Here is a 22,409-nt window from a genome sequence, read left to right on the forward strand (position 1 = left end):
TTCAGGAAACAAGCAGAGAGAAAAGTTTATTTGTTGATGTTACTCTCTTGAAGAAGAATTCATTTATGTGCAACAGTCAAATATAAATAGTAATTGGGTCATGTAACCCACTAACTAACCAGCTAAGTCAATATTTACAGCTCATCAATTATGCTAATACATTGTTAATTCTAACACTGCCCCGCCAGATGGAGTGTGGATATCTTTGACACCCACATTGGCTAGTAGTAGAATGAGCACTGCCAAAGATAATGGCTTGGTAAATGCATCTGCTAATTGATATCGTGAGCGGATGCTCATGAGTTTGATGATCCCATATGTAACATTGTCCATGATGAAATGACAATCGTTTTCAACAAGCTAAGTGCGTTGGGGAAATGTGGAGTTGAGGCAATATGAAATAGTAGCTTGATTGTCACAATATAGATGAGCTGGAGTATTGATGTTGATGTAAATTTTGTGCAGAAGCTAGTGAAGCCATATTAATTCAGCATCGAGGGTGGCCGTGGGCCCATGGCGTGACATTCAGCTTTGTTGGATGATCTAGCAGTGTTGGATTGCTTCTTTGCCTTCCAAGAGATTAAAGATTCACCAAAGAATGCACATAAACCTATGGTATACATTTGAGTGAAAAGACATGAACCCCAACCAGCATAAAAATAACTATAGTTGCAATGTAGAGAAAGCGGAAAAGAGTAAACCTTGACCAGGGTGTTGGTTGAGATATCGCAGAAGCTGGAACGCAACCCGAAGATGAGATTTACTTGAGTGCACAAAAAATGACTTAACTTGTGAACCACATACATGACGTTTGGCCTAGTTTGGAAATCAAGTCTTCAAATAATAGAGAGCTCTTGTAAAGATATCAGCAACCTATAACTTAGTAGGATGTAACTGAGGCTAACGATTCTTTCCTCAACCTTTTCACTTATGAAATGGCGATCAATCCCAATGTGCTTTGTTCGATCATGATGAACCAGATTTTTGGCGATGCTTATTGCTGCTTGATTGTCACACATGAGTTCCATCGATTGATGTCCTTCCAATTGTAATTCCTTGAGTAGCTTTTGAGCCGCATTTCTTTGTAAATCCCTTGAACTAAAGCTCGAATTCTGTTTCTGCACTACTTCGAGCAACTACAAATTGTTTCTTGCTTTGCTAGGTTACTAAATTTCCCCACACAAACGTGCAATAGCCAGAAGTGAAATGCGTGTGACCAGGAGAACCAACCTGAAGAAGTGAGTGAAATTCTTTATTGTTTTTATTCGAAGACAGTTTGTACAACTCTAATTTAAAGACATAGATTAAGACAAATAAGGACAGATAAACTATCAAATCTCCTGAAAACAGAAATGATGTAATATACATATATAAGGAATTATCGGCCCATATTCTCAAGATTTGATGGGAGACCGATTTGTTAATGAAACATTCTCAATATCCTACGTTCCCCCTCAACCTGGGCTGTAAATGTTGATTGCACCTATCTTGGAGCTCAAATCTTCAAAATTCATCCTTGGAAGTGCCTTACTTAGGATGTCGGCAGTTTGAAGACTAGTAGAAAGATATATTAACTTGTTTATTCCTTCCTCTATCTTCTCTTTTATGAAACAACAATCAATTTCAACATGCTTCATCCTATCATGATGCACTGGGTTCTTTGCGATTATAATAGTTGACCGATTGTCGCAGAACAACTTCATAGGTTCTTCAAAATTTTTTTTAGTTCATTCGTAAGTCTTTGTAGCCACATCCCTTCACCTATGCCGAGTGTCAATGCTCGAAATTCAGCTTCAGCGCTACTTCTTGATACAACCAGCTGTTTCTTGCTACACCAAGTAAGTAAATTTCCCCAAACATACATGCAATATCTAGAAGTTGACCTTCTATCCACCGTTGATCCAGCCCAATCAGCATCGCTCTATAATTTGATGTCGTTGTATGCTGATTTTCCAAAGTATAATTCTTTTTCCAAGTGTTAGCTTCAAGTATCTGAGGATCCTATAAATTGCCTCCATGTGCTCTTCATTTGGATTATTCATAAATTGACTTACCAAGCTCACATAGTAAGTTATATCAGGCCTCGTGTGAGTTAAGTGTACGAATCTGCCCACAAGTTTTTGAAAGCTCCCTCTATCAACTGGTGCACATTTTTCTTTGGTTTTTAGTTTCCTCGTTGAGTCCATAGGAGTGCCTGCTGGTTTGCACCCAAGCATTCCTGTTTCATCTAGAAGATCCAAAGTATATTTTCGTGGGGAAACAAAAATTCCTGATTGTGACCGAGCTATTTCCATCCCTAGGAAATATCTAAGGCTCCCCAAGTCCTTGATTTCAAACTCTTTGGCTTTGAGAGTACTTATCTCTTGCACACGATCCTCCGTTAAAATAATGTCATCCACATATACAATGAGGATAGGAATTTTCACATGTGGTGTGAGTTCAGCAAAGGAGGGTATCATCTGCCTGACATTGCTTGTACCCATACTACTTGATCACTTTTGTAAATATGTCAAACCAGGCCCTTGGGGATTGTTTAAGTCTATATAATGACCATTTCAGCTTGCAAACTTTGTTGGCCGTGGCTTGAGACTCAAATCCAGGGGGAATGCTCATGTAAACTTCTTCCGCAAGGTCTCTATCGAGGAATGCGTTCTTGACATCTATTTGATGTAGTGACCAATTTAAATTTGCAGCGAGAGATAGGAGAACTCTAACTGTATGTAGTTGGCTACCCGGGTAAACGTTTCTTCATAATCAATTCCGTAGGATTGTGTGAAACATGTCGCAACAAGACGGGCTTTTTATCTATCAACACTTCCATTTTCCCTATATTTAATGGTGAATACAGCCAACATGCCGTTTTCCACAGGGCAACTCGGTGATTTCCCATGTCCCATTTTTCTCCAGTGCTCGGATTTCATTCTGTACAACAGCTTTCCACTTTATTATTGCAAGGGCCTCTTGTATGGATTTAGGAATCTGTGCTTGATCCAAGCTTGCCACAAAAGCCCTGTATTTGTTAGATAATCCCCGATATGATACAAATTTAGAAATTGAATGCTTTGTGCACTCTCGGACACCCTTCCTCAATGCAGTAGGTAAATTAATATCTTTTGCACAAGGATGAACGGACTTACTTTGCGAATCTTTTGGTTCCATTTTTGATTCCAATTTTTGGTTATACTCAAGTGATGCTCGATGCCTATCTCTTTTTGGTTCCTGATTCTCCTAGAGTAGGTAATAAGTTCGTCATTTGCATTGGGTTGGGTAGTGTCATCGTGGGGAACATCTAAGTCACTGATAAGGGATCTGGAATTTTAGGACTCGAGAAGGTATTTTGTTAATAAGATAGGCTGCAGTGAGAATGGCTTCTCCCCAAAAATGTTTCGGTACATCTGTGGAAAACATAAGAGATCGAGCCATGCCCAAAAGGTGTCGTTTTTTTTCCCTCGGTCACCCCATATTGTTGGGGTGTATCAACACATGAGCTTAGGTGAACAATACCTTGACTTGTGAGATAATCCCTGAGGATGGATGCAAAATATTCCCTGACATTATCCATTTTCAGAATTTGTACTTTAGTGTGGAATTGACTTTGAATCATAGTATTGAATTTCTGAAATATCGGACTCCCCTTAGGTTTTTCTTTCATTAAGAACACCCATGTCAGCCTGGTGTGATCATCTATAAAGGTTATGAATCACCGAGATCCAATTATTTTTTTTTTCCTTAGAAGGTCCCCATACGCCACTGTGGATTAATGCAAAGGGTGTAATTCTTTGTAAGGTAGGATAGGATAAGAATTTCGAACATGTTTAGCATATTGACAAATCACACAATGAAACTCATTGAAAAAGTTTCTCGAGATACATAAAATTGGGATGTCCTAACCTATAATGTCATAACATGAAATCGTTCTCCCCTTTTTGGAAAATAGAAGTTTGATCTTGACTAACAGAAACTAGACAACTAGGGTTATGACCTTCCCCTTTGGAAGAATTGTTTGCCTCAAGTAGATAGAGCCCCAAGCATTCTTTAGCATTTCCAATCACCTTCCCCGAATAAAAGACCTGAAATTCACAAGATTTTGGAGAAAAATTAGCAATGCAAGTGGGGTTCTGTCTGGGTCTACTAACAGATAGTAAATTGCAATTCAATTCAGGCACCAAAAGGATAGCTTAAGTGTAAAATCCTTTGAGATTATCACTGCACCAGTTCCAATTACTTTGGAGAATGATCCTTCTGCGATACTGATTGTTTTATTCTCATGGCAAGGGCTGAACTTAACGAGAATATCTCCATCTCCAGTCATGGGATCTGAAGCTCCCGAGTCTACAACCCAAGAATTCAGCATATTCCTCTTGACACATGGGGCATTCAAGAAATTACTTTTTTGTGCTAATGTACCCAGTCCCAATATTTTGAGTAGAATTGGCTGTCTGAGATTGGTTGATCATCCGCTTCAAAATCTCAAGCTGCTCTTTGCTAAGCAGATTAAACTCTGGATGCTGAATTCTCTTCCTTTACTGCAGTATTGCCACGGTTTTGCGGGCGTAGAGGTTTCCAATTCTCTGGCTTCCTATGAATTTTCCAGAAATTTTCAATTGTGTGGTTTGGCTTCTCGAAACGTTCACGATATCGGCGTTCCTTCTTTTTGCATTTGTCTTGACTGTAATTTTTAGGGACACGAGCAGCTAGGGCAGAATTTTCAGGCTGTGAATTAATGGCAGGACTCGAGTCCCAAGCATCATTTTCTTTCTACTTTCCTCTCTTCGGACCTCTTACAATGCTTCTTGCAGGCTCATTTGTTGTTTCATTCCTTGAATCTTTCCACAAATGTCATCAAGATTTTTTTTGAGCCCAAATAGAAATTTGTAGACTCGCTTCTTCTCAACAATCTGCTGATATGTTTTGCCATCATCAGGACATTTCCATGAGTGCTCTTCATACATATCAACCTGCTGCCAATAGCGAGTGAGAGTATTAAAATATTGGGTCACCGTCAAATCACCTCGCCATAGATCATGAAGGATACTCTGTACTTCAAATAATGCTGAGGTATTTTCTTTATTTGAGTAGGTTTCCTTCACTACATTCCAGATTTCTTTTGCTGTACTCCTGTACCATAGAGAAGAAAGTTTTCTCCTGTTTTGTTGGTCGAAATTAATTAACCATGTCATAACCATGCTGTTTTCTGCTTTCCAGATCTTGAACTTCGGGTCATCTGCCTTTGGACGAGCCGTTGGCCCAGATAAGTAGTCATCTTATCCTTTTCCACATACAAGCATCATTACTGATTGAGACCAATGGATATAGTTATTTTCATTAAGTTTATGGCCAGTAATGAGAATTTGAACACTGTCTTGAGTTCCACTCGAGTTGGAGACAATGGAGTCTTGAGGAGAGGTGACATTGGAGTTTGATGAAGAACTCGACATTCCGAATTTCACCATAGGAACAATCGGTACGCAGATTGTAGAACCTCTCTGATACCATGAAGAAGTGAATGGAATTCTTTATTCTTCTTTATTCGAAGGCTGTTTGTACAACTCTAATTTAAAGACAGGTATTACAACAAATATGGAAAGATAACCTATCAAATCTCCTAGAAATAGAAATAACCTAATATACATATTAAGGAATCGACTTCCCATATACTCAAGATTTGATGGGAGACTAATTTGTTAATCAAATATTCTCAATATCCTGCACAAGCCAATCAGGGGCGAAACCAAAATCTTGTTTCAGTGTAGCCAACGATATACTATAATTAATAAAGCAAAAAAAGGGCGTTGGTTAATCGACAACCATAAATAACGTATCATAAGGTTCGAACACAAGCTACACATGGCCAGAATCACCTATCAGTTGATGGGAAACGCCATAAAATTGCGAAGAACTCGTAAAGAACCCAAAATCGAAAATAAAATTTGATAAAAAATATAAACTCTACAACACGAATTCGTTCCCGAAAGCAAAAAAGACACAAAATTTAAAAACAATCGAATTATCGAAAAACGTTGAAAGAAAAAGCGAACCTAAATTTTTTTTAATTTGTGGATTTGTAGAAAATATGGAAGATGAAACTGTAAATAGTTTGAATTGGAATGCCTGTTGATCAAAGCATATGAAGTTCGTGGCTCATGAGGAGAAAACACTGTATAGAAGGTTACAGATTGTCTGCCTGAGCAGTAATAGCGAATATAAAAATTTAAAGATTTGAGTCTAAAATTTGGGTCAATAAATTATTATGGAAATTTTTTTTATTGTTTTTTTTGGCTTTAGAGTGGGGAACTAGACACGTAATATTAGCAGATAAAAATTTAAAATTGCTAGTCTAAAAATTATAATGTATTTATGTGTGTGTGTGTGTTTGGGCCTGAGCTAGCTCCGCCCGTGAACCCAATCAGCATCTCTGTAAACTCTGATATTTTTGTGTGTAGTTTTTTCTGAAGAGTAGTCCTTGTCCTGGGTCTTTTTTAGATACCAATGTTTGGAACCCTTCCTTGTGTACTCTTGATCACCATTCACTTCTCCAAGGTTATGATTGGGATCACTTAGAGTAGAAGCAAGTTTACATGCTAATTATTGGTTTCCTTCAAGAGGTCAACCACATACTTCTCTTGGGAGATGAAGATACCTGCCAAGATCGAGCCATATACCGGAAAGTCAGCAACTTCCCTTGAATCCGTTTTTTTGATAAATTGATAACCTAGACTCTACTTGTGTCAGATATTTGATCATTGTAGGGGTGTTCATCGGTCGGTTCGGTTATGTTTTCGGTTTTTTAATTCGGTTTTTTCGGTTTTCGATTTTAAAAATATATAATCCGATATCCGAACCATTTTCCTTCGGTTCGGTTCGGTTTTCTACCAAAACGGGTCGGTTAATTCGGTTTAATATAATTATTTAAATTAATAATATAAATATATTGTAAAATATAATATGTTAACTTTTTACATGTTTTCTTAGTGAAATATTTAAATATAATGTCTAAATTAATTAAACAAACAAAAATCATCTAAAAATTGTTCAAAATAGTTCTTCGTTCACTAAATATCATATCAAAATATATAATATCAATAAAAATATAAAAAAATTTATTAATTTAACGAAATTTTGGTTTTTTCGGTTTTAACATATATAATCCGAAACCGAACCAAATAAACTTCGGTTTTAACATTTATATCCGAATTACTAAATTCGGATTTCGGTTCGGTTCCATTTTCGGTGTTTTCGGTTTGGATTTTCGGTTTTTTCGGTTTTATCCGAAGTTTGAACACCCCTAGATCATTGCCTTCCCAAAACCAGCCAAAGCAATATCTCCGAGTTTGCTTGAATTCGTATAATGCATCGTTTTCAGTATGCAAACCTTAACATTCTTCACATCAAACTTTTGTAAATCCTAGTTGAAATTTGCGGCCAAGTATAATAAAACCCTCACTATATCAATCTTAGCTACCGATGAAAATGTCTTTTGATAGTCCATTCCATTGGTTTGTATATAGCCCTTAACAACCAACCTCGCCTGTTATCCCTCTAGAGGCCCGTCTGATATGTAATTCGGTTCAAACATCAATTTGCTGGCAGCTCCACGATTTCCCATGTTCTGTGAATCTCAAGTGCCTCCATCTCTAGTCTCATAGCTTCTCTCGACTTCTCATCAGATAAAGCCTCAGATAAGGTATTAGGAATTGGGACGTCGTTTAAGTTGGCCAAGAAACTTTTGTGAGATGGAGAGAACCTGTGGAAAACACGGATTTGGCCAACGGATACTTTGGATGTTTAGTGCAATCGCTTGTCCCTTTTCTTAGGGCATTGGGGAAATCATAATCAGATGAAGAAGAAATTGAATTTGTGTATACCTCATTTTCATGAGTAGGAGTTGAGTTTCGGGTTGGAACATTATGAGATTCTCTTTCTCGATTACACCTGTGTATACCTCCTAGTGTCAAGCAGGTTATTGGTAGGGACTGTTTCAACTGTTCGGGGTTAGGTTCTTGTGGGGATATTTCGGGCTACAAGGATACCTTCTGAGATGAGTATGGGAGATGTGTATGTCAAGGAAGAATAAGTCTTCAGCTTTATCTTCCCAATAGAGTTAGATCCCCCCTGATAATTAGGTTGAAAGAAAAAAATTTGGCCCCTCTCAAGTGTAACATCAGCAGTGGTGTAAAATTTTCAGGTTGGTGGGTGATAGCGTTTGTAGCCTTTTTGTGTCGGAGAACACCCAACAAACACACATTTGATTGTTCATGGATCTAATTTACCTCTGTTGTGGTTAGACACATGAACAAAAGCAGTAGTACCAAAGACTTGAGGAGTGACAATATTTTTGGTTCAAATATTAGGTTAACACTAAAAGATAATTTGCATAGGGGTTTGATTGCCCCGGGTTTTGGATAATGTGGGTTGCAGTAAGGACAACTTCCCTCAGTTTAATTTTGAAACTTGGTTTTGGAAGAGCAAAACACGCGTTGAGATCCTTTATTCCTCCGTACATTTGTCACAAGATTGTGGTGGTCGGTAATCACTAAGCTCTTCTCACAACGCTTTCAATTTCGAAAAATACTAACCGACATAATCTTGATGTAGATTGGTTAGTTCTCTGCGTAATTGAAATACATGTGGTTCGGTGCTATGTTGAAATTGATCCCTAAGATCGATCCAAATGTCCACGGTAGATTCTGTGAATGTGATGCTTGTGGAAATCTCCTTGGACACTGAATTCAACATCCATGGTATCATGACATTGTTGTTCGTGATCCAAGAAGAAGAGCAACATCAGTTCCTTCAGGCTTCTTCGCTGATCCATCTATAAGCCCTATCTTGTTTTTAACTGGGTCTGCTTAATTTTCACTCATAAGAAGCTGTGAGATGAGGATTAACCTAGGGTGTCTGAGTGATGGAGAAAATAGTGACCTGTTGGATCATCATCGCGGTTTTGCCATTGGAGGAGCTCGAAGAGCTTGTATTCGTCAGCTCCTGACATTTTGACTGCAGAATTGATTGAAGAAAAATTCAACAATCAATCAATGATAAATCTAACTGATCGGAGTGAGCTTTGTTTCGCATGGACCTTTCCACGAAGGTCCCGGGATTTATTTATCATGGAGCCTTCTTTCACAAACGGCAACAGGAACAACAGCTTCTGGTATTTGGTTGTTCACGGCATCTTTTGGTCGCTTTGGTTAGAGAGGAATAGTAGAATTTTTGCGGATTCGGCAGAGTCTTTGGACAACGTATGGTCAAAGATCAAATTCAGGGTCGCGACTTGGACAACACTGCTGCCGGAGTTTAAACATTTACTTATTGCGGATGTAGTTAGGGATTGGAAGTTTGTATGCTGCTGATTTAAGCTTATAAGTTTTCTTTTGTTCTCTTTTCGTAATCTAGTTCTAAGGATTATTATCCTTTGTAATCCAACTTAATATTTTAATAAAGCAAAGTTTCGTATAAAAAAAAAGATAGTTGATCCAATGTCAAATTATAAATTCGACCATATTCGATTAAAATTCAGGAAACCAGGAGAGAGAAAAATTCATTCATTGATGTTAATCTCTTGAAGAAGTCAGTTATGTCCAACTGTGAATTATAAGTAGTAATTGGGTTGTATAACCAGCTAACTAACCAACTAAGCAAATATTTACAATTCATTATTTATGCTAACATATTTTTAATTTTAATAAGTTTTGATTCTACTAGGATAGTGCAACTTCAAGCTCGGAGACATCCTATCTTGCCATTGGGTGTAGTGACAACTCTTTGCACCTGTGGGATATTTTAAGAGTCAATATACTCTCTGAAGTTGAGTGCTCAGGTTAGTTGGTTAAAATATTTTTCTTATTTTTGAAATATAGTTACAATATATTGATATTCCGAAAAAGTTGAAACAAAGAGGCATAACGAAGGGATATTTAGAAGCTACACATTTGATTAAGAAAGCTAATAAATCCTTATTGTTTTTAAGTTTCTTAACATAATACTTTTTAGATTCACTTAACTCTTTCTCTAACCATGCGATTTATAGAGAGATGCCTGTTGTTTTCCATGCGAATGATTGGGAACGAAATTGAATCTCTCCTTATTGCATCTGGTACGATCTTCAATGAGGTATCTTACCTTCCTTTTCCTCATGCATATATACTGACCATGAACTCCTCTATGTGAAAGCGACAACATGCATTTCCACATGTTTAGATTGTTATGTACTTAGTTTTGTTTTTCTATTGTTTCCCCAACTTGTCCTTTTTCTCCCACTGTCATTTAATTAAGTTCTTGCCTTCTTGGGTTCATCCAAGTTTCATCCCAGGTATCTCGAAGGTACTTACATGGCCTCCGGGTTAGATTCAATGCTTTGTGCATAGAAATCTGTGCGACGCGGATCTCACAAATTTTTGCCTTGAGAAATTGAAATTTCATTGTGATAAAAGTTTCATGAATGGGCTTTGCATGAGTTATGTTACAAATTATCTATGTACCTCTTTCTCCCATTGCAGTACCCTTTGTTCATAATATAATTTTTTTCCACCATTGCTGTGACTTCCAGTATTTTTTAGAATTTTTATGTTGCATAAAAATTATTTATTTCAAGTTTCATTTGTTAAAAAGCTTATTGATTGTGAAGCCGGAGAATCTATTTGATATTGGCAGATTATTGTATGGAAAGTGGTTTGTAAGAAATATGCCACAATTCATGGAGATAGCGCCGAAGAACTCGTTCAGATCAATGAGGACTCCCTGCTTCATGGTGTGGAGTATGAGGATTATCTCATTACCAGGCTTATTGGACATGAAGGTTCAATCTTCAGAATTGCATGGTTCTCTAATGGATCAAAACTTGTATCAGTTTCTGATGATCGTAGGTATATAATCTCTTAGGTTCATACTCTCTATTCAAGGAGCTAGATACCCATGACATCCGTATGTGATCTCTTCATTTGTGCAGTGCTCGAATTTGGGAAATTCATGCGGAAAAAGGACCTCTTGGATTTATTTCTGACTGTTCTGTGCAGAATGGGGCCAATCAATCTGGAGGCCTTGTTCTATTTGGCCACAATGCCAGAATTTGGGACTGTTGTATATTTGACTCTGTAAGTTTGCGGTTATAAATCTGTGATTTCCTGTATGAAAAAATTTCTTATTTGTATGTTAGTTGTCCCACATCGGTTGGATAAAATACCTGGGAGTTGTATATATGGTCTTGGACAATCTTTCCACTTTGAGCTAGCTTTTGGGGTTGAGTTAGGTCTAAGTTCCAATCTTAACATGGTATCAGAGCTCAGGTTCCACCGTTATGTGTTGGACTGCCCATAGTTGGGTCACCCGTTCTGCCCATAATTGGGTCATTTGTAAACTTCACGCTCTAGATGTTCATTCCTGGGCGTGAGGGGGTGTGTTAGTTGTCCCACATCGGTTGGATAAAATACCTAGGAGTTGTATATATGGTCTTGGACAATCCTCCCCCCTTGAGCTAGCTTTTTGGGATTGAGTTTGGTCCAAGTTCCAATCTTAACATTTGTATCATGGTTGCCGCGAAAAGTAAATCTTTACAATGTATGAACTCCTTTAACGAGTTACCTCAGTATTTTTTTACACCTTTCAATTTCTTTCCTTTTTCATATTGTGTGAATTCAATAGCCTTTCACTGACATTCGTATTATTTATTCTTATTGCGTTGACTCTTGTGTTTTTATTTTGCATCAAGAAAGTAAGCCAAAATTCTTGCATGTTCTGGAGTTGACTGAAGTAAGTTTATTAAGTGACATTTCAAATTGAAAATTTGTGTCATAAGCATTCATATCTCGTGGTTAGGAGAGTATATGAACGGACTTAGCAAAGGAATTGACCAAGGAGGCTTGACTGGGGGTGTTCAAGTGTGCCCAGTCTGTAGTTTGAACTCAATCAGTTGGATCTTTGTTGTACTGCATAAAAGCTTCTAGCTGTAGGAAGCAAACTGGATGCAATAACTTCATGATTTAATTGCTTACATTTTGCATATGGAGCAAAGGATTTTTATAGTCCAGATTTATTTACTTATTTAATTGGATTCAGTTCATCATCACCGCTGGTGAGGACTGTACATGCCGAGTCTGGGATCACGATGGTAGAGAACTTAATGTGATCAAGGAGCATACGTAAGTTTTGCAATATTGATTAAAACTTGGTCGTTATGGATACCTATTCATGGTCCTTTATTTGTTTTATTTATAATCAATTGATTTATTTTATTCTTCGTGCAAAGCATTTAAATTTATTGCACCTCAAGTATTCTCAACACATCATGCTCTTTAAGTCAAATTTCATTGTTTTGTTTGATTTTGTGAAAGAGGTTTGTTGGGACTGGCACCTACTTGTTCACTCGATACTTAATAATTAGACTCATCAACCAACCTTAGACTCCTATTGTATTTTTACAGTGGGAGGGGAGTATGGCGTTGTTTGTATGAACCCAGCTCTTCGATTCTTATCACAGCTGGTTTCGATTCTGCCATAAAAGTCCGCCATCTTTACGAATCTCATAAAGGTTCGGATGCTACCATGGTCACAGAGGATTTCAGTGCGGGGAAGAAACTCTTGGCTCTTTCAACACCCAGATCTTCTGGGCATGCTGGCCTCACTGACAGGTATAATTTTTAATCTCGTTATCAAAGTTCTAGACATTTCTCATGCACTTAAATCATATTTGTATTGTAAAGTAAGTGTTGAAATGATGATCAACCCACCAAATCAATTATCAACTCAGTTGAAGCATATAATACTTATTTTCTATTGAAGTGTCTGTGTTCATTGATGCTGCTATCTTACTCTAGTGTGATTAGAGCAAGATTGCCCTTTTTTACCGGATTTTGTATATTATGTTTGGATTTGTTAGTTGGGAAATTTTAGGCTAGTGAATGCCTTCGGTGAGGCTTTTTGAGTTGTTTATGATGTATTTTGATAGTGTTATGCGTAGTTGTAAATGAGAGGCGCCACTAGACGAGACTACCGCGCCTGGATATGCACCCAAGCACGCGCCTGGACTTGCCTGGGAAGCTTTTCTCTGGCACACCTGAGGAAATACATTAATTGTTTACTTTTTTTAATTTAATTAATTGAAGGCTTTATTTCCTAAAATATTGGATCGCGCCTGGGAAGCTTTCTTAGGCGCGCTCGAGGAACCGAGTTAAGTTACATTTTTTAATCTTATCGAGGCTTTATTTCGAGCTTCCCAGGCGTGCTTGAGGAAAGGCATTAAGTTCCTTTTTTAAATCTTATTAAGGATTTATTCCCTAAAATATTCAAAATACATACATAGAGATAGGTTGTTGTCCTGCAGCTATAAACTAGGATCTAAATTGAATGAGAAGACAAATTACTGGAGAAAATTCCTACACTAACTACGTAAGAAAGAAATATAAAAGTAAAGAAGAAATCTGTTGGTAATGGCAGATTCCCTTATAACATACTCAAGTAAAATTCCAATAAACTGGATAAGAAAAATAAAAGTAAGAAGAGATCTGCCAATAATGAAAGTTTCGATTAATTTCTGCTTATTGAAAATATGTATTTCTGCCATAAAATAGCAGTCGATAAATATATTTTTCTAAACAGTTATTTTTGCCATATAATAGTAGTTGATAAATATATTTTTGCCGTATAATATATTTGTGCGAAGCTTAATAGCCGTAATTGTTTCAATAGAGTATTTTCCCCATAGAATAATAGTAGATAAATATATCTTTCTAAATTTAATAGTGCACGTTGCTTCGATAGGCGTGCCTCGGGTTCCAAGAACCCTTTGCGCCTATTACAACTATGGTGTTATTTCAAGGCAAGATTTTGGGAAGACATTTGGTGGAGAGATTATTCCTTTAAAGACCTTTTTCCTGCTTTATTTCAGCTATCCGCGGTTCATAATTTGCCTATATCACACTTTGTTCAATTTGACAATTCGTCTCCTTTCCAATCATGGGATTTGCATTTTCGAAGGGGTGTGAGAGATGAGGAGTTTTTAGAGTTGACCGAGTTATTAGGTTTGTTAGATAGGATTAGATTGATTGAAGGGGTAGATGACTATCGAGTGTAGAGTGAGGATCTTTCTAGTCTTTTCTCAGTAAAATCTTTCTTTGAGTTTTTTTCCCCAAAGTCGTTTTCCCGTTTTTCCTTATTTCCATGTTAGTTGGAAGGTCCCGGTTTCAACAAAGATTCAAGTATTCTCGTGGACAGCGATCCTGGGTAAGCTGCCGACCTCGGAGATGATGCAAAAAAAGTAGCCCTCAGTTGCTATGAGCCCCAATTGGTGTGTGTTTGTGTAGGAATGATACAGAAACACAGGATCATATGCTAATTCATTGTGCATTCATGAGCGGCTTGTGGGCTAGAGCTTTGAAAGAAATGGACTTGGTTTGGGTGGTGCCTAAGTCAACGAATGATTTATTCGCTAGGGATCTAGAACAATTAACTGGTAGCAGACGAAAAACTTTTTTGGCAAGTGGTGGTTCAAGGCGTATGTTGGACAATATGACTGGAAAGAAATCGAGAATTTTCGAAGACACGAAAGATAATAGTGACGAGTGCTGGAATAAAATCAAGATCAAAGTTGTTATGTGAATTGACGCTTATGATGAATTTAAGAACGTGCCGATCTCAGATATATTGAGAGTTTGGGCTTATGTGTATCATGTACTTTCTGTTGAAAGTGGACCACTAGCCCACTGATTGTAATTAACTCTTATTATATTATTAATAAAATATCGTTTCTTATAAAAAAAACTATGGTGTTATGCACAAATACAATTAAACCTTTTTGTTTATGTTAAGTATTTGTTTCGGAGTTAAAAAAGCGCCCTTTCAATTTAACTGGAGCTCTTTCATGATTCTATACGTGAGCTATTTTATGATTTTATAATTATACAGGCATTAGTTTCATGCCCTTTCCTTTTCCATTTCTGTATAACTAATGTTTTAGTTCTAAAACTACACTCAGATATTTTGGTGCTTTTATTCTGCTGTTGCTACACCCTCACATCGATACTACTTACCTCCTATGTGTTGTTGCAGCAAAAGTGAATATGTGCGATGCTTGCATTTCTCCCGTGAAGATTCTCTTTATGTTGCAACCAATAATGGTTATCTGTATCACGCCTGTCTGTGTAACGATAGGGCCGTCAAATGGACTGAACTTGTGCGTATCCGTGAGGAGGCGCCTATCATTTGCATGGACTTGTTATCAAACTGTTCGGACCTCTCTGATGGATTTGAAGATTGGGTTGCTGTTGGAGATGGTAAAGGAACTATGACAGTTGTCCTGGTTGTTGGATGTGTTTCAGGGCCAAATGTTGAACTTACTTTTAGTTGGTCTGCTGAAGAGGAGAGACATCTCTTGGGTATCTTTTGGTGCCGGTCTGCAAAAAATAGGTATTGATAATTTAATTACAGGTAGATTTTGAGATAAGCCAATATTTGCTTTTCTTCAAATGTCAAGCGTATAAAGGATTAATGTTGATCACAATGTTCTTTATTTTGATTAATACATTGAAAATATCAGACTTTATTTCTTTGGTAACTCTGTTACCCAGGTTCATCTTCACCACTAATCATGGAGGTAGATTGAAGCTCTGGAGTATATACCAAAAGATGCCTTTTCCGATTCTCAATGGTGCAAGAAGTTATGATGTGTGCTTGTTTGCAGAATTTGTTTCATGCTTTGGATTGCGAATAATGTGTGTGGATGTATCATTTGATGAGAAGGTGACTTTTCTTTCATTTCCCCGTCAGTTTTTGGTGATATTATGCCCCATCGTTTATGGAAGGTGTTAGTTTTTTCAGTTTAGTTACTATGTCACATCCTATGAATGCTACATGTACAATGGCCTCTACTGGGATGCCTAAACATGAAAGCATGGGCGCATGCTACTACCTACAATATGTTTTTCCACGTTGATCTCTTAATTGTCTACAGGTTCTAGTTTGTGGGGACATACGCGGTAATTTGCTACTGTTCTCTTTGCCAAGGAGAGAACTGAGTGGTCACTCGGCTGCTGCAGATATAGACATATCTCCAGTGAACTATTTCAAGGGAGCCCATGGAGTATCAAGTGTATGCAGTGTTTCTGTTGCAGGTTTTTGTTATGATCAAGTGGAAATACGTTCGGTATGGCATGATTCTGGAGTCCTGATACTGAATATCACGAATTTAAGAATATTATATTATTCTTGCGGTCTTGCGTGTGAGATATAAATGTTGTACATTTATTTTTTACTTTTGTGTGGGAATTTGATTCACTTGGTTATTCTCCTTTTTGCTTTTCATCCACAGACTGGAGCAGATGGATGTATATGCTACTTGAAGCATGACAAACATCTTCTTAATTTGGAATTTCTAGGGATGAAACAAGTGAAAGAATTAAGTGTCATCCGAGCAGCTGAGCAATTTGATGATTCTACCTTTGGCAACTATGCAATTGGTTTTGTGTCAGCAAAATTTGTAATATGGAACTTAGCTGCTGAGACAAAGGTGCTCTTTCTTCCTAGCTTCCTCCCTTCTCTCCCAATGTCTCAAGTGCTCGTGCAACTTCCTTATTTTGTCTGTATATAACTGGTAACCTATTGTTATCTTAAAGAAATGTCGATAAATTAGGAATTTTCATATTTTTTGTAAAATAGCAATTTACCATAAAATCAGAATTTGTCACTACTATGTAGGCTAGAATTGTTCCATGAATTACTCTTTTTTGGCCATTGTACACATCTTTAACCGACGAATAATAAAAAATAATATTGTCTTACCCATGTTTTCTCCTCTCTATTCGACATGGTATCAAGAGCCACAACTCAATTAAAAAAACTAGGGTTTGCAAATTTGCAAAGCAACCGCAGAGTTGGTGTTCTAAATGACGGCCGCGGTGCCTAGGCGGTAGGCGGCCCTCGACCGCACCGCCTATGCATGAGGCGAGTGTTTTAGGCGGCCCAAGCTATACGACGTTGGGGAGGCGGGTCGAGGCGGCGAGCAGGCGGGGCGAGGTGGCGAGCAGGCAGTCAAGATTTTTAAGTTGTAGTCAACATTTTTAAAAACCTGGTCAAAGTCAACTAATTTTAAATATTAAAACCCTAACACACCTCACTTTCTTTATTTTATTTTTGGTTTTCACTCTCAACTTAACTCTCAACCACCACACAATCCGCCCGCCGCCGCCGCCGCCTACTGCCGCCAGCAGTCAGAATATTTAGGTTAGGCATTGCATATTTATTATTTATCATACTTTTTTTATAATATTTCAGATTTTGTGATTTAAAAAATCAATTTTTTTTCCTATTATTAATTTTTTATTGATTTATTGTTGAAGATTAATGGCAGAAAAAGATAAACAACCGGAGTTGTAATTTAAGCCAAAGTCTAATGATTTGTGGTCTAGGGCTTTGGAAGAACTGAAATTGGTTTGGGTCATACCGAAAACAACACAAGATTTGTTTATTGCGGATCTTGGACAGTTGGTTGGCAACAGAGGAAGAATTTTTTGGAGGGTGGTGATCCATGGCATTTGTTGGGGTATATGGTTAGAGAGAAATAGAAGAATTTTTGAAGAATTGGAAGACAGCGCAGAGGAGTGTTGGGAAAAAATCAAGATTAGGATAGCAAACTGGATTGGAAACATTAAAGAGTTTCAAAGTTTATGGGATAATACCCATTTTCATCCTTATTGTTTACCGCTTTTCCCATTTCAGTTCCTCTCATTTTTGACTGCTTAATTAATCCTTCAAGTTTTCAAAATCTTCCCGAATTGGTCTCTGTCGTTATCTTGACGTTAATATTAACGTTGACCCACATCATGTGCCTCTCACATGCTCATTTCTTTGTGAAGTCAGTCGATTACTCCTTTTCTTTTTTTCTCCCCACATGTAGAACAACCCTAATCCCCAAATCAAACGATGGAAGGAAAGGAAAGGGTGAATGGTTGGAGACACCACTGATTGCTTGAAGAAGTACACTGTTTTCAAAGAAGTATCATGTCAACTTATCTTTGTTGGCCTTCGTTCTTCACCAAGGCTTACCAGTTGGAAACGGCCGTGTTTTCTTCGGATTGAAATACCGATCGTGCTTCGATTTCTTGAACTAGATTTAAAAGTTCGTTTCTGTTACATTATGCAAATCCTTGCAAAATGCTGAAAAGGGATGTCCTCGATTCTTAAATCTTAGAATTGTACAATATCCCATTTCCTCTCTGAATCGTTCGACACCTTTTTTCTGTTCCTTTTGTCCAACTATCTTGGCATATGTATGTTTTGAAGAAGGATGGCGCTTGTACATAACTTCAAATCCTAATCCTGTCACGTAATCTATCATATTAAATGAATCTGTCATCTTTTTTATGTGTAAGATGATTATTTTTGAAAGAATCCACTTTTGACTTATTCCATTTAACGAGCTCGTAATAAGCCATAAAAGCTTCAGTTTTAAACAGAGTCACGTAGAATGTGAAATAAACTGAAATCTCTAAAAAGTTGAAATACAATTATTGAAAACAACGATGGCGTAAAACAATATACCCACGTTTATTACTCCATATCTACCATGAAACCATACAATGACTTTGAATTTCTTCAAGAAACTCTCACTTCTTTCGTGTAATCTTACAGAAAATGCAGTTTCTTCACAATCTAGCAACAGCGAAGGGGTTTGCACCTATGATCAATCCGGCAGGATCATATTGGCAAACAACATACAAACCTTTGCCATCGCAATAAACGGCACCGCTGCATCCCACCCGCTTCGTTGTGCCCCACACCACGTTCAAAAAATGCCCGAATTCGCAGCCGTTTCTCTCCGGCAGACACTGGCAAACGTTATTTGGAGCATCGTAAAACTGCTGCTCGTTGAACCAAGATTGAACCACCTGTGCTGGCGTGTGAACGTTGTAATCCATCCAATACAGGTTCTCGTCGTATCCGTTTGGAGAGTGGTGGCGGTAATCGAAGTCCACGCGGTGTTGCTCCGCCCAAGCGTGGGCTAAAGCAGTCAAGGTGGAATCAAACGTCAATGGGGGAACCCCAACCTTCTGGCGTAGAAAATTGTGCGCATTGAGGTATTCTTCTTGCTCCCAGTTGAATGCGGGTGCGAATTGCTGCGGCGGCGGAAGGGGTTTGATTGGGTTGCGCCTTTTCAGCTTGTTTTTCGGGATAGAGTGCACCACCCCCGCGGCCGGGGAAGCAATGAAGGCGGCGGCAATGATCAAGAATACGAGTAAGGGTTGAAAAGGAGAGTAAACAATACGGATGTGTTAATCGAGCCTTCACAAATAAATGAACATGTGAGAGGCATATAATGTGGGTCAACGTTTATATTAACGTCAAGATAACGACGTGGACTAATTCGGGAAGATTTTGAAAACTTAAAGGATTAAATAAGCAGTCAGAAATGAAAAAGGACTGAAATGAGAAAAGCGGTAAATAATAAGGACGAAAATGGGTATTATCCCCAAAGTTTATCCATTCTAGATCTTTTGAGAGATTGGAGTTATGTTTATTGCTAATAGCATGATTTTATCTTTCTTGGTAGTGGACCACTAGTCCACTTCATGTAAAAGAAACACTCTTTTTTTATTAATAATATTAACAAGTTTCTTATAAAAAAAAAGATTGAATCACATGCAAGTTGTGTAAGAGGCTTATTAAAGGAGGAGTTTATAGGATGAATCATCATATTGCGGGTATTGTAGGATAAGTTGAAGCATGTCGTAAAGCATCCGATGAGGACAAAAAAGAGTGAGAGACTATCTTGAAAATATCAAGAATAAAAAGCGTCAAAGGGTGGAAGAATTAAAAGAAGAAAGGGCGGAGGTAAACATATGTGTTGATGAAGAGGATGGTGATTGTCAAGTGATGAGAGATAATTAAAAAAAAAGCCAAAGAATCTCGGGCCTATTGATAAGTGGACATCCGCAATCGATCCAACGAAGGCAAGACAACAAAACATAAATGATGCCTTGAAGTTAAAGTTTACAAATGATGTGCATGAGTATGTTGCTAGATGGATATACGAAACGGGGATTCCTTTTCATTCAATTGACTATCAAAGTTTTAGACAACTTGTAGAGGCGATTGGCCAATTCGGTCCGGGCTACAAACCTCCAAGTCAATATCTTTTAAGAGAGCCACTTTTGAAGCAAGAAGTTGAGAAGACCAAATTTTCTCTATAAAAACATGAAGAAGAATGGATGTTTAATAATGACCGACGCATGGACCGATCGCAAGAGGAGAAGCATTATGAATATATGTGTTAATTGCAAGCTAGGCACTTCATTCCTTGGTTCTATTGAAGAATCCATGGAGGCACACACCGGGGTTTATATATTTGAGTTTGTTGAAAAGTATATCATTGAGATTGGCCCGCAACATGTTGTTCAAGTAGTGACGGACAATGCAACAAACAATATGGCGGCGGCGGATTTATTGAAGGTTACACAACCTCAAATTTTTTGGACTTCTTGTGCGACTCATACAATCAACCTCATGCTTGAAGCAATTGGAAAACTACTCAAGTTTAGCGGAATACTTGAGAAAGCAAAGGCCTTGACTATATTCATCTATGCACATCATAGAACTTTGGCTATTATGAGAAAATATACCAAGAAGACTGATATTGTGAGGCCCGGGATGACTAGATTTGCTACTTCATTTTTGACTTTGGAAAGTCTCAAAGACAAGAAAGATCAATTGAGACTCATGTTTACAGCCGATGAATGGAGCAAAACAAAGTTAAGGAGTAGTGTGAAGGGGAAAGCGGCGGAAGCCACGGTAACAAGTATATCTTTTTGGAATGGTGTTTCTTTGGCTTTGAATGTCTTCACCCCTACGTCTTGTTGACGGTGATAAGAAGCCCTCCATGACATTCTTATTGGGTGCTCTTAAACAAGCCAAAGAAGACATTAAAAAGTCTTTCAAAAAAGAGGAAAATGCCATCCCTGTTTTGAAGATTATTGATGAGAAGTCTTAAGGGTAGACTTGATAGTCCTTTGCATTATGCCGCTTATTTATTGAATCCGTTTTTTTAATTCAAAGATTCAAGCATATCAAATGACACCAATGTCATGAATGAGTTTTTGAATTGTGTTGAGATAATTTTTGCCACTGACGAGGACATGCAATCTACCATTGCTAATGATGAATTGCTGAAGTATAAGAGTAAATCTGGAAACTTTGGAAGAAAAATGGCGGTCGCGGCATATGAGAAGATGGATGTTACCATGACTTTGACCTGGGTAAATCTTTTTTCCTTTATTTTTATTCATGTCAGTACATGTATTTTTTTACCCATCTTTGGTTTAATTATTTTTTCCTCTTTGCTTTTTTAAGTTGGATGGTGGTCGAATTATGGTGGTGACACTCCAAACTTACAAAAAATGGCAATGAGATTTCTCTCTTTGACAAGTACTTCATCGGGGTGTGAAAGAAATTGAAGTCAATTTGAAGGGGTAAATATTGAGAACTAATTTATAAATTATGTTATCTATCATTTTTTCTTAACAATGGTTTTAAATTTTTAGATACAAACTAAGAAGAGGAATAGGCTTGAGACATCAAGATTGAATGATCTTGTATATGTCAAATTCAATGCTAATCTTATGAAGAAGAAGAGTAAAAGAGAAATGGGTGGAGATTTGCTTCTATCCTCTCAAGCTAGTGAAGCTCAAGGTTGGCTTGTCGATGATGGTGATGAAGATGAGGTCGAGCCGGGTTCAGGACTTACTTGGAGAATGGTAGCGGAGGCCTCGGGAGCGGATGAAGTGCTACATCCAAGGAGGAGTGCAAGGAACATCCCCATTAGAGAACTTGACGAAGATTTAGATACATCGGAGGAGGAGAATGAAGAAAATGTTGATTTTGAGTCCGATGATGAGAGGATCATGGATGTAGTAGATGGTGCATATGTAGATGATTTGGAATATTAGTTATGTTTAGTCTACTACTTGTTTTAATGATGATAATCGATTGAAACTTTTAAATTTAAACTTAGTTTTTTGGTAAAAATAATTATATTTCTTTTTTAGCATAATAGCATTAATATGATGATGAATCTTTATTAATTGCACATTATCTAGATGATATTATATTTTGTGCTTAAACATTATTTAATTGCACATTTTATATAAAAATGATTATATTGCATGATTATCTATAAAAAAATTACTTAAAAAAATTCAACCGCCTAGGCGGCCGAGGCGGTAGGCGGTCACCGACTGCCCCGCCACTGCCTCCCGCCATTTACAACCTTGCGCATAGCCCTTCAATTTGATGTTCTCGGTCTTCCTGAAAAACACAAAACCCTACCCAGCGTTGTGTCGCACTTCTTCCGCGCTTCTTATGTGTTACGCTGCCAATTTCTTTGCACAAATGACGCTGGTTTTCTTCTGCTGCAAGATGCAACCTGT

The 22,409-nt window shown here is 37.7% G+C and overlaps 2 protein-coding genes across 8 annotated transcripts in view; both read left to right on the forward strand.

Moving 5' to 3' along the window:
• LOC142556499 (uncharacterized) overlaps positions 1-22,409 on the forward strand; it is a 38,917-nt gene that overhangs the window by 746 nt on the left and 15,762 nt on the right. For 5 of the 7 annotated variants that reach the window (XM_075667951.1, XM_075667950.1, XM_075667947.1 and 2 more), the window contains exons 3-12: positions 9,706-9,820; positions 10,031-10,113; positions 10,654-10,865; positions 10,949-11,093; positions 12,055-12,137; positions 12,420-12,626; positions 15,043-15,399; positions 15,561-15,732; positions 15,944-16,135; positions 16,301-16,498. In XM_075667951.1, coding sequence (XP_075524066.1) covers positions 9,706-9,820; positions 10,031-10,113; positions 10,654-10,865; positions 10,949-11,093; positions 12,055-12,137; positions 12,420-12,626; positions 15,043-15,399; positions 15,561-15,732; positions 15,944-16,135; positions 16,301-16,498 — 1,764 coding nt within the window. Of the gene's footprint in view, positions 1-5,323; positions 5,465-9,705; positions 9,821-10,030; positions 10,114-10,653; positions 10,866-10,948; positions 11,094-12,054; positions 12,138-12,419; positions 12,627-15,042; positions 15,400-15,560; positions 15,733-15,943; positions 16,136-16,300; positions 16,499-22,409 lie in introns of those variants that run through there. The other 2 variants (XM_075667953.1, XM_075667952.1) reach the window with 2 other exon arrangements.
• Positions 19,878-20,859, forward strand: LOC142554979 (uncharacterized; the record flags this gene model as incomplete). Its single annotated transcript, XM_075665602.1, is given in 2 exon segments — positions 19,878-20,194; positions 20,196-20,859. Coding segments are annotated over 2 exon segments (966 nt in total), but the record flags the coding sequence as incomplete, so codon positions are not given.

This window comes from Primulina tabacum, chromosome 9, assembly GCF_025594145.1.
Source record: "Primulina tabacum isolate GXHZ01 chromosome 9, ASM2559414v2, whole genome shotgun sequence".
NCBI lineage: Eukaryota > Viridiplantae > Streptophyta > Magnoliopsida > Lamiales > Gesneriaceae > Primulina > Primulina tabacum.